The sequence below is a fragment of the Rhinopithecus roxellana genome, chromosome 9 (genome assembly GCF_007565055.1).
Source record: "Rhinopithecus roxellana isolate Shanxi Qingling chromosome 9, ASM756505v1, whole genome shotgun sequence".
In the NCBI taxonomy this organism is placed as follows: domain Eukaryota; kingdom Metazoa; phylum Chordata; class Mammalia; order Primates; family Cercopithecidae; genus Rhinopithecus; species Rhinopithecus roxellana.
In genome coordinates, this window is record NC_044557.1 from 109,469,372 (window position 1) to 109,481,434 (window position 12,063).

General features: G+C 40.1%; 1 protein-coding gene across 4 annotated transcripts in view; it reads left to right on the top strand.

Annotated features, from left to right (window-relative positions):
• Positions 1–10,125, top strand: part of PPP3CC (protein phosphatase 3 catalytic subunit gamma) — a 101,966-nt gene extending 91,841 nt beyond the window's left edge. For 2 of the 4 annotated variants that reach the window (XM_010365370.2, XM_010365371.2), the window contains 4 exons: positions 206–287; positions 907–1,004; positions 8,126–8,155; positions 9,275–10,125. In XM_010365370.2, coding sequence (XP_010363672.1) covers positions 206–287; positions 907–1,004; positions 8,126–8,155; positions 9,275–9,459 — 395 coding nt within the window. In that variant the 3' untranslated portion in view covers positions 9,460–10,125. The remainder of the gene's footprint in view (positions 1–205; positions 288–906; positions 1,005–8,125; positions 8,156–9,274) is intronic. The other 2 variants (XM_010365372.2, XM_010365373.2) reach the window with 1 other exon arrangement.
• Positions 10,126–12,063: the final 1,938 nt, after the last annotated feature.

The window sequence follows — 12,063 nt, forward strand, 5'->3', positions numbered from 1 at the left end:
TACTTCATCTTTTTATCTTCTGGGTCATTTTTTCTCTTGCTCCTTAGAACTTCCTGAGATTTTTGTTTGTTTAAACAAACTTAAGCCTTCATTTCTGTTTTTTAAAAACAATTGTTTCTTTAACTTAAGACACTTCATCCTGAATTTTTTAAAGGCAGCCTATTAACACATCCCTTTAACTTACTTATTCTTTGTATTCTCTAAGGAAGCACTACAGTTCGTAAGGAGATCATCAGGAGTAAGATCAGAGCCATTGGGAAGATGGCACGGGTCTTTTCAATTCTTCGGTAAGGATATCTGTCATTACAGTATGGATTAAAGGCATTTTGAGAGTAAATTAGACGTCGAATTCAGAACAGTTTTTTTAGAATTGGAATTGAGTATTGAAACTGCAGGTCTTTAGGTCGAGTGCAGATTGAATGAACATGTTAAAGCGACTAAAAATGTTCCATCAAACATTCAATTTGTTAGTAGCTTAGATGTAGTGAATGTAGTGGTTTAGTGTGGACTTTCCAACCAGATTGCCTGTGTTCAAATTCTGGCTCTACTTCTTATCTGTGTGATCTTGGGTTTCATCTCTGTGCCTTAGTTTCCTTGCCTGTAAAGCAGAAATAATAAATAGGCCCTAACGCACAGGTTGTTAGGTGTATTAAATGGGATAAAATATGGGAATGTTAGAACAGTGCCTGGCTGTTAAGTGCTTCTAATTGAAAAACAAGAACTGGCTGATTGTTTAAAATGAAAATATTTGTGGAAAACATCCCTTTCTTTGAGTCAGGGAAGGGGTAGGAGGTAGGAGAACCTATCTTCCATCTCTGCTCTCTTTCTTCACTTCCTTCAGTATCTTTGAGTTGCTGAATGGAGGGTTCCCTGGCATTAACCCAGGGCTTTGGTCTTCCTTTGCAGGCAAGAAAGTGAGAGTGTGCTGACTCTCAAGGGCCTGACTCCCACAGGCACGCTCCCTCTGGGTGTCCTCTCAGGAGGCAAGCAGACTATCGAGACGGGTGAGTATGAGAGCTCTCCTCCATGGAAGGTGTGCTCCCATTACCTAACAGTAAACGGGGGCTTTCCTCAGTGAATGCCACGAGAGCAGTTGGTTATACCATAAGCGGGGAAATGAATCTTCACTCCTACTTCCCTCCATACAGAAAACCTAAATCAGAATGGCTTATTATAACTTCAATGTGAAAAGCAGGATAGTAAAACGAGAAGAAAGTATGGAGAGTAGACACTGGGGTAGGCAGAATCTTTAAGTAGGACACAAAAAAGTACTAACCTTAAAAAGCCAGCCAGGCGCGGTGGCTCAAGCCTGTAATCCCAGCACTTTGGGAGGCTGAGGTGGGTGGATCACGAGGTCAGGAGATGGAGACCATCCTGGCTAACATGGTGAAACCCCGTCTCTACTAAAAAATACAAAAAAAAAAAAAAAAAACTAGCCGGGCGAGGTGGCAGGCGCCTGTAGTCCCAGCTACTCAGGAGGCTGAGGCAGGAGAATGGTGTAAACCCGGGAGGCGGAGCTTGCAGTGAGCTGAGATCTGGCCACTGCACTCCAGCCTGGGCGACAGAGCGAGACTCCGTCTCAAAAAAAAAAAAAAACAAAGAAAAAAAGCCAGTTGAATTTCATTAAAATTAAGAACTTCTTTTCTTAAAAATACATGATTAAGAGAGGAAAAAGGCAAGACACAAAATGGAAGAAAATTTTTGCAATACACCTGTCTCACAAAGCCCTTGTATCCAGAACATATAAAGAACTATAAATCAATAGGAAAAAACAAATTTCAAAAATGGTCAGAAGATTTAAACAGGCACTTCACAAAAGAGGATATCAAAGTGGCCAATAGACCCGGTGCAGTGGCTCATGCCTGTAATCCCAGCATTTTGGGAGGCCAAGGCAGGCGGATCACCTGAGGTCAGGAGTTCGAGACCAGCCTGGCCAACATGGTGAAACCCCGTCTCTACTAAAAGTACAAAAATTAGCCAGGTGTGTTGGTGGGCACCTGTGATCCCAGCTACTCGGATGACTCAGGCAGGAGAATTGCTTGAACCCGGGAGGCGGAGGTTACAGTGAGCTGAGATTGCGCCACTGCACTCCAGCCTGGGTGGCAGAGTGAGACTCCATCTCAAAAAAAATCAGTGGCCAACAAACACATGAAAAGATGGGCTGGGCGCGGTGGCTCTCACCTGTAATCCCAGCACTTTGGGAGGCCAAGGCGGGCGGATCACGAGGTCAGGAGATGGAGACCATCCTGGCTAACATGGTGAAACCTCGTCTTTACTGAAAATATAAAAAATTAGCCAAGCGTGGTGGCGGGCGCCTGTAGGCCCAGCTACTCAGGAGGCTGAGGCAGGAGAATGGCGTGAACCCAGGATGCGGAGCTTGCAGTGAACAGAGATTGCGCCACTGCATTCCAGCCTGGGTGACAGAGCAAGACTCTGTCTCAAAAAAAAAAAAAAAAAAGAAAATATGAAAAGATGTTAATATTATTACAGTTTTCAATCTAGGAAGTAGATATTAAAACCACAATGAGGGTCGGGAGCAGTGGCTCACGCCTATAATCCCAGCACTTTGGGAGGCTGAGGCAAGCAGATCTTTTGAGGCCAGGAGTTCAAGAACAGCCTGGCCAACACAGCAAAATCCCACCTCTACTAAAAATACAAAAATTAGCTGAGCGTGGTGGTATACTCCTGTAATCCCAGCTACTCAGGAGGCTGAGGCACTAGAATCACTGGAACCCGGGAGGTGGAGGTTGCAGCGAGCCGAGATCACGCCAAGACTGTTTCAAAAAAAAAAAAAAAACCACAAAGCACCGCAGTGAGGTACCATTACATACCCACTAGAACAGCTAAAAATTAAAAGTTTGGGCCAGGGCGTGGTGACTCATACCTGTTATCCCAGCGCTTTGGGAGGCTGAGGTGGGAGGATCACTTGAGGCCAGGAGTTCGAGGCTGTAGTACGCTATGATTGTGCCACTGCACTCCAGTCTGGGCAACAGGGCGAGACCCTGTCTCCAAAAAAAAAAAAAAAGGTCTGCCAATACCAAGTATTGGTGTGTTTGTGGAGAACTAGAACTAGGTATGTTGCTGAAGTGCTTGTAAATTGATTCAAGCACTTTAGAAAACTATTGGGCAGTAAAGCTAAACATAACGTCTACCCTGTAACGCAGCAATTCCACACCTGGTATATATCCAAGAGAAACTGGATGTGTTCACCAAAGGTTATGCCGGGAATGTTCACTGTAGCTTTATTCATAATAGCTCAAAGCTGGAAACAACCCAAGTGTCCATCAATGGTAGACTACATAAATAAATTGTATTCTAAAATATAAATAAATAAACTGTATTCTATTTATACAACGGAGTAATACTCAGCAATAAAAAATAGCACATTATGGACACATGCTACAACATGGTTAAATCTCATAGACATTACGGTAAACTGCAAGAGCCAGACACAAAAGAGCACAGACTGTCTGATTTATATAATATTTAAGAACCGTTAGACTAATCAGTGATAATAAAGTCAGAATATCACTTTCTCTGGTGGGAGAATATTGTCCCAGAAGGGCACAGGGAACATCTGGAGTGTTAGGAATGTTCTGTATCCCTGTCATGGTGGTAGTTAGACATGTGTATAAATATGTAAGAATGTATCGAGCTGTACACTTCAGATTTGTGCACATGCTATGCCTTGTGTGTATTTTGTACCTTAAAACGGTTTGAGAGGGTTGCGGTTTCTCAATCAGAGAGGGAGTTTGCCTCTTTCCATGCAGCCATATTCTATTCCAGTGCCAAAATCACCTCTTCATTCAGAGTACCAATTCTGAAATTTACCCAGGAGCCGACTTCTTAGGAAAGGGCTTTCTGGAATCCTGGAATGAAAAGATTGGTGTTTGTGAGAATAAACATACAAAGGGAAGGGACAGGAGATCACATTACTGGGTAACTGACACTAGGTATGAAAATTGGTGTTGAAGCATTAATATCTTAAACTAAAGTTTCACTGCTTTTTTTTGCTCCCCTTGTTTTGTTGAATTGTTTCTACTTAAGTTATTTTTCCCACATCATCCTTCATCTGGCCTTTTTTCTTTTTTTTTTTTTTTCCCAAGAGACAGAGTTGCCCAGGCTAGAATGCAATGGCTATTTACAGGTGCTGTCATAGCTCACGGCAGCACCCAGTTCCTGGGCTCAAGCAATCCCCCTGCCTCAACTACTTGAGTGGCTGGGACTATAGGCATGTGCCACTGTGCCTGGCCATCCTACCATTTATAGGAGTCCTTTTCCTTGTGTAGAAATTTCATTGCTATTGACTAATAGGGACAAACCCATTTTTTTTTCTTTTTTTGGAGACAGAATCTTGGTCTGTTGCCCAGGCTGGAGTGCAGTGGCACGACCTTGCCTCACTGCAACCTCCGCCTCCTGGGTTCAAGCAATTCTCCTGCCTCAGCCTCCCAAGTAGTTGGAACTACAGGCGCACGCCGCCATGCCCGGATAATTTTTTGTATTTTAGTAGAGACAGAGTTTCACCATGTTGCCCAGGCTGGTCTCAAACTCCTGAGGTCAGGCAATCCGCCTGCCTCAGCCTCCCAAAGTGCTAGGATTACAGGCATGAGCCACCATGCCCAGCCGTTTTTTCCTTTTTATAAAATTGAATTCCTCCTTCTCTTTCAAATTGAATACTGAAATATTAGAGTTCAGCTATTTAGAAGGAAGTCTGAACATTTTCTCTTTGGAAGTATAGTTTATTTTCCTAGTTCCTTTAGTTTCACAGAAAGTATCAGTAAACTATTTCCAGTTGAATATTTTTCTCAAATGTGCAGTTTTTTTTGTAAGCAGAATATGTTCCCACCATTGCTTTGCTTGGTAATTAGTCATCTGAGATATTCCGAGAGCAGCTCTGATAACAAAGATATCTTAGAGTAATAGGCAGTAACATGAGTTAAGAGAAAAAAAGGAGTGTCCTATAACATCCTTATGTGAACATTATGCAAATTTGCTGACCAACAAAATTGTTGTTTTAACTGAAACCAACTTTGTCTAAACCTTGAGAAAGCAAATCTTCAAATCAGGGCTGAGCAACAGAATTATATAGCTGTGTTATTTGGAAAGTTGTTTCTAATTCTTGGTCATCTTTTGGGCTCAGCCCCAATGTATGAGTTGAATATAAGTGTTTTAATCAAGATAGGACCATTTATTGATACTTCCAAAATTGATAGAAATCTTCAATCATGTGTGAGAACAAAGGTAAAGTTGGAGCCAACTTTTTAGAGTTTCTTGTTCTTACTGATTCACAGGAAGTGCGTTTATTCTGTTATTTTCACATTGGAGTCTCAGTTCCACCGGCTCATTGGCGAACTGGAGCATTAACTAAAAAAGACCTTTTATTCATATAACTTTACTTTTATTCATATAACCAACAGTATCCCATATGGCCATGTAACATATATTCATGTATGCCCCACCTTGATCTAAGAGGGACTGGCATGAGTTACAGTAAACATAAAACACAGTGGAGTAAAATAAATATGCTTGGAAATTGAAGCACAAAGGAAAACAAAAATAAAGCGAATAGTTAGCCACAAATTTGACTCTTAAGAATCCCAGTAGCCAAAATAGTGGGGAAAGCCAAGGACAGGACAAGATTCATGAAGACCATCAGATTAAAACAGATCAGTTATAAACTGGACTACATCAAAATCAAAAACTCTTGTACTGCAAATGGTGCTATCAAGAAAATGAAAAGACGACCCACAGAATGGTTGAAAATGTTTTCAAATCATATATCTCCTAAGAGATTGGTATCTTGAAAGTATACTCTTACAACTCAATAAGACAACCCAGTTAAAAATGGGTAAAGAATTGAATTGACATTTTTCCCATGAAGACATACAAATGGCACATGAAATGATGTTTGACATCATTAGACATTCAGAAAATGCAAATCAAAACCACAATGGGATACCACTTCATAGTCGGTAGGATGGCTGTGAAAAGACAGCAGTTAATAAGAAGTGTTGATGAGAATGTAGAGAAATTGGGACCTTCTTAACACTGCTGGTAGGAATGTAAAATGGTACAGCTGCTTTGGAAAACATTCTGACAGTTCTTCAAATGATGAAACATAGAGTTGACTTACTACTCAGCAGTTCCAGTCACAGCTACATACCCCACAAAGAAAAGAAAATATGTCCTCGCAAAAATTTGTACACAAGTGTTCATAAATGACATTCATCATAATAGCCCAAAATGGCATTTTTATAATAGTCAAAAGGTGGAAAAAAGCAATTGTCCATAAACTAGATAAACAAAATGTGGTAAACACAATGGAATACTATTCATCCATAAAAAGGAAAGAAATGCAGGTATACATGTCAACATGACTGAACCTTGAAAACATTACGCTAAGTGAAAGAAGTCAGTCACTACAGACCACATATTATATGTAGTCAGTCACTACAGACCACATATTATATGATGCCAGTCGTATGAAATGTCCAGAACAGACCAATCTACAGAGAAAGTAGATTGTGTTCGACTAGGATTAAGGGGAAGAGGTGAGAGAAGGAAATGGGAAGTGACTGCTAATAAGTCGGGGGGTTTCTCATTGAGGTGATGAAAATATTCTAAGCACAGATTGCGGTGATGGTTGCACAACTCTATATTAAAACCTTTGACTTGTATACTTTAAACAAGTGAATTTTGTGGTATATGAATTCTGTTTCAGTTAAGATGTTAAAAAGGAAAAAAAAGTTCAGGTAGTTTGATATGACTGTTTCTTATAATGGCCCTTACTGCAGGCTACTATCTTTATACCCAATGCGAATAACAATTCTGGGAGGGCCCCAAACAACGTCATATCATACACATTTTACCATGTAGCTTTTAAGCTCTAATTAGACCAACACTCAGTATACAGTTTCAGCAATGCTTTGTTCTCTCACTTCCTAACAGTGACATCAGTGATGTGCTGTTAGAAGGCACTGTAGCTTTCTTGTCAAGGGTATTTGTTCTACTTAAGGAGATTAGAGAGGGTGTGACAGTGATTTAATACATGCCTACCTATGGTTGACAAATGAAAGCACTTCGTAAGTAGATTCCAATTATCCATTTTTCACATTGCTTTAGGTATTTAATGTTGTAGTTCTTTCCATTTCTTTTCTCATATTGATATATAAAGTCTTGGGAATAGCAGCATACTGTTACTGCTCATTATTCTTCCCTGCCTTCTTTTGGCAAATTGGTACTGGAGTAACTGACAGAGTTCTCCTAATAGGATCTTTCTTGCTGCACCCTGTACCTTTTCATATATTAGCGTTTTTACTGTCTGAGAAAGGAGATGCAAGGGAGTTTACCTGTTGGTACTAATTTTTAAGTTGCTTCCTTTTCCATTGCTAAGAAAGAAGAGGGATTTCTTAGTTATTGGCCTACTCTCTTGAACACTGTGTGGAAGCCATATGAATTGTAAACATCAGCCTCTGCTATATTTTTAAGCCCAGATGGGTACACACATTTGCATTAGGAATTCAGTAGTTCTATGCTTTTGTTAACTTCGTACTCCACTCCTGGACAAGGAATAACCCTTCACATGGAACCTATTTTTCCTCTCCTTCCAAATGCCAGTCTGCTGTTTAAAGGCCACTCTTTTTTTTTTTTTAATGAAGTAATTAATAGGACAGTTGGACTGCAAATAAGTCACTTGAGAGCAATAAGATGTAGTTGTAAATAAGCTTTTTGAATAGGACCCAGCAGTAGCTCATTTAATATCACCTGAGCTATTTTACAAACTAAGGATTATTGTGATGTCAAACTATTTGATTCTACATGTTGTTTCGATATGTGGATGTCAAGATATAAAGTAGCAGTTGGCTATTTAAATTGAAGAGAGCAATGTTCAATGTCACCCGAAATGTTAAAAATATTAGAAACTCTCCCCACCCCATATTCCTCCCACCCCAGTTGAGTCTCTGGCAATAATCTTCTCGCTTCTCTAACTAGTTGACTTTCATTGTGGATGGGGATAGGCTAAAAAATGGGCCCCTGGGATGGCTGTGCTGCCAGCAGTGCTGTTGGTTTACTCACTCTTTTTCTGTCTTCATTTTTGCATGCTACTGCTCCTGCCCTCTTACAGCCACAGTAGAAGCGGTAGAGGCCCGGGAAGGTATGGCCGTATTACTCTGATAGATGTGATCCATGTGTCTGTGTACTGGTTTTTCAAAGCTTTATCAGCATTTCAAATATTTTATTATTGCATCACCAGAACTGTAACAGTGAGAAAAGGAATAGTTGTTTCTAGGCATGTTAACGAAGCAGGTGTTTCCTTTGTGTCCTATCTTTACATTAATTTTAAATAACCTTCACCACAGCTACAGTTTTTGTTTTTTTTCTGGGCTTTATCAGCTTTAATACAATGGCAGAAGCTTAAGCAGCTGGTCATGAGAGGTCAAGTGGTTTACTTGTGTATCCCTTCCTTGTACAAGAGACATCCATTTGGTTCTAAAGAGAGCCGAATAGGTCAGCCTCTTCAGCGATTCTAAAAGACTGCAAGAGCAGAGGCAGAAGTAGACTGGAATTTAGTTCATTTCTGAGGTTGCCCTAAGGTAGGCAAGTTAAATTAACTTTGTTTCTATGAAAACCATTGGAATTGATAAACTTGTATTATACATGTAATTGTTTTATTAGGTAAGATGGTTCAAAATGGGAATGCCTTTCTTTGGTGATACAAAAGTTGAATCAGAAAGAAAATATCTAGAAGCTATTTTTAAGGTTTTAACTTATGTACAGCTCCTGGTTGTGCAAGATAAAAAGCTGTCCTAAACAAAAAGATTAGCTCTTTTGTTACCTTTTTTTTGTGTGGTCTATGTGGTCTTTGTGCTAAAAGCAACTACCTGGGTTCAACTTGTTCAGTTATTCTAGTGTTGCCTTTGTTCTAGCATTGCGTATGTTTGTAGTGCATAAGACACTCTTTCTTAAATGTATTGGGGCCCAGTAAGTACTTGTTAGCTTTTTGTTAGGTATATGTCTACCATAATTATGCATATAGAGCTTTTATGAAAATTTCTTTCACAATTTCAGCTGCCCTTTGGGCTTTAAGGAAGCAGTAGCTTCAGACAAGACTGATTCAGGCAAACATTGCCCATGACTTTCACCAGACATGTGCTTCATAGCCACCTTTCTGTGTGCTTCTCTAGGAGGTTGCTGTGTGCTAAGAAACTTTTTTTAAGCTTGTTGCTTTGCTGCCTAATTGAGCTCTCTCCACCTGCTTCCTGTTTTTCTGTAGCCATCAGAGGGTTCTCGCTTCAGCACAAGATCCGGAGTTTTGAAGAAGCACGAGGTCTGGACCGAATTAATGAACGAATGCCACCCCGAAAAGATAGCATACATGCTGATGGGCCAATGAAATCTGTAACCTCAGCACACTCACATGCTGCACACAGGAGCGACCAAGGGAAGAAAGCCCAGTAATGACTTAGAGTCCTGCCGTGGCTCAGGTGGATCTAAAACTCAAGAACAAATTTTATTTATTTATTATTGGAAAATGAAAAGCAACTCAAACAATTTCAACCTGGAGGTGCATTTATAATTCAGTCTGCATTTATTCTGTAAAAAGGTGACTGTTTTATAAATTCTTTTAATTTATGTTCAATATATATAAAAAGTGTATCTGTTTTGTTTTTCCCTTTTCTCTCCATAATTTTAAAAAATGAATCTGATTGTTGTCAACACATTTGTGAAGTCTTGTGCTATAAAGGGGAACTTCCCCTAATAAAGGGCCTTGGAAATCTGCTGGGTTTCTGACTTGAACTAGTCAGTCTTCATTATTGTTTTTTGGAAGTTAATGTCTTGTCTTTCATGTAAGACTAATAACTTTTCAAATGCAAGAAGATTTTTTTCCTTTTCATTTTTTTCCTTTCTGCTGGGTGCCACTGAAGAAAGTCCTCTTAGATTTCAATGGCTAAAACTGCTTCTCTTCTTATGGGAAACTGGATCATAGTAGAACTTCAAAGTGAATAACCCAAACCCAGTGATTTTAAGGGCGAAGAGAAATGTTTTCCATAATAACCTACTTTCTCTGGACTCTCAGTTCCTTTAAATATGTTCTAGTAAAACAAAATAAAAAATAACAAGGGATGTTCTTAGAGTTACTTAAAATTTGTTCATCTGACCATGGGCATGATTGGTTTAAATTTCCTTAGAACTTTGGAGGAGAAATATTTTCAGAAAGCTTTCACAGTTGCCAGATTCTTGTGCTTTCATTTTTGAACCCCAGGTGACTTCTATAAAGGAAGTCACTTTCTAAATACTTGATAAATGCCCTCAACAGCACCTTCTACAGCAGGATGTATATATACCCTTCTAGGCTGTTGGCATCAGCTCTCCCATCTGCCTTCCCATCATCCTTCTGTTGTTCCCTGTCAGTATTACTGAAACCAGCTGGGGTAGTAGAAACTGACAAGAGTTCAATGGTCTCCTTGTGAATTGAGGGTCTTGCTAAAAAGGACATTGGATAAGTGAGGATTTCCTGTCTTCTATATCAGTTACTCTTTAGGTTGAATGGTATTTCAGCCTCCATTAGCATATTTTGAAATGCAAAAAACAAGTGTTCAGATGTAGTTTGTGAATTATTTTCCCTTAGTTTGATTTTCAAGTCACAACCAACTAGTGAAGGAAATTTTGGGGCAACTTAGGCTCCCATTTTGGCCAGCCTCATCTCAGGATCCGTGTCATAATACTCATTGGTCAGCTCTGCAGTGAATGTACATGCCTGAGAACATTACATCAGAGCATGGAACATGCACATTTATGGCATTCCTTAGTGTTATTTGTGATGTGGCTGGCAGTCTAGCACTAAAGCAAGTATTTCAGACAGTAATACGTCATATTGGGAGTTTCCAGGAAACCAGAAAAACAAAGAACAACATAATTTTGGTGTTTTTTTTCCCCCCAAAAAACCATACTTTTCATTAGAAGAATGAAGACTTAGCCCATCTATCTCTGTTTTCCTGTACCTTTTTTCTAACAGTTCCTGATTTGTTTATGGCAGAAATCAAAGCACTCTTAGGGACTGGAATCTGCCTGCATGGATTGCTCCGTTAATAAAAAGATAAGAAGGAGATAAAGGATCTCTGAATGGGTTGTGAGTAAAACCTGTGAAAGAAGGGAGAAAAAGTCTCTAGTAACTGTCTTTTCCTGATTGTCATTGAACCTAAATTGGGTATTAAGCACCTAGATATCCTTATGTTCCTTTCTGTTCCAATCCTAGGATTAGAAAAGAGCTTGTCTTGGGAAATTTCACTGATGAAAGTCATTCCACATGACAGATTGCAGAGTTGCTAGTACCTTATCCCTTTCTCCTTTTCATTAAGGCTGTTGTTACACATATACAATCCACAGGGAGAAACCACTCTTACAGGCCTCCATCAGCAGGCAGTAGTAGAAATAGTTACTGTAAATCCTTTTAAGCAAAAAATAATAGTTTGTTAGGGATGATTATTTAGGAATGGCTTCACTATTGTCTCAAAAAGCAGAATGATAGAGCAAGTTTCCTTAACAGAAGCATCACAGAATTATATACAGTACTTCACTGGTTCCTTCTGAGCTGTCGAGGAATCAGCCAGAGTAGAGAGGTTATGTGGTCCTGGTTCAAGAAAACCTGAGTGAGTTTTAGAGCAGCACTAACTTTTTTTTTTTTTTTTTTTTTTGGTGAGACGGAGCCTCGCTCTGTCGCCCAGGCTGGAGTGCAGTGGCGATCTCCGCTCACTGCAAGCTCCGCCTCCCGGGTTCCCGCCATTCTCCTGCCTCAGCCTCCTGAGTAGCTGGGACCACAGGTGCCGCCACCACGCCCGGCTCATTTTTGTATTTTTAGTGGAGATGGGGTTTCACCATGTTAGCCAGGATGGTCTCGATCTCCTGACCTGGTGATCCGCCCGCCTCAGCCTCCCAAAGTGTTGGGATTACAGGCGTGAGCCACCGCGCCCAGCCAGAGCAGCACTAACTCTTAAGAGGAGGCTAGATTTGAAAAGTCTGTTGAATTCTAAAGGTAAAGTTATCCCTTCCGTTCTGTAGCTG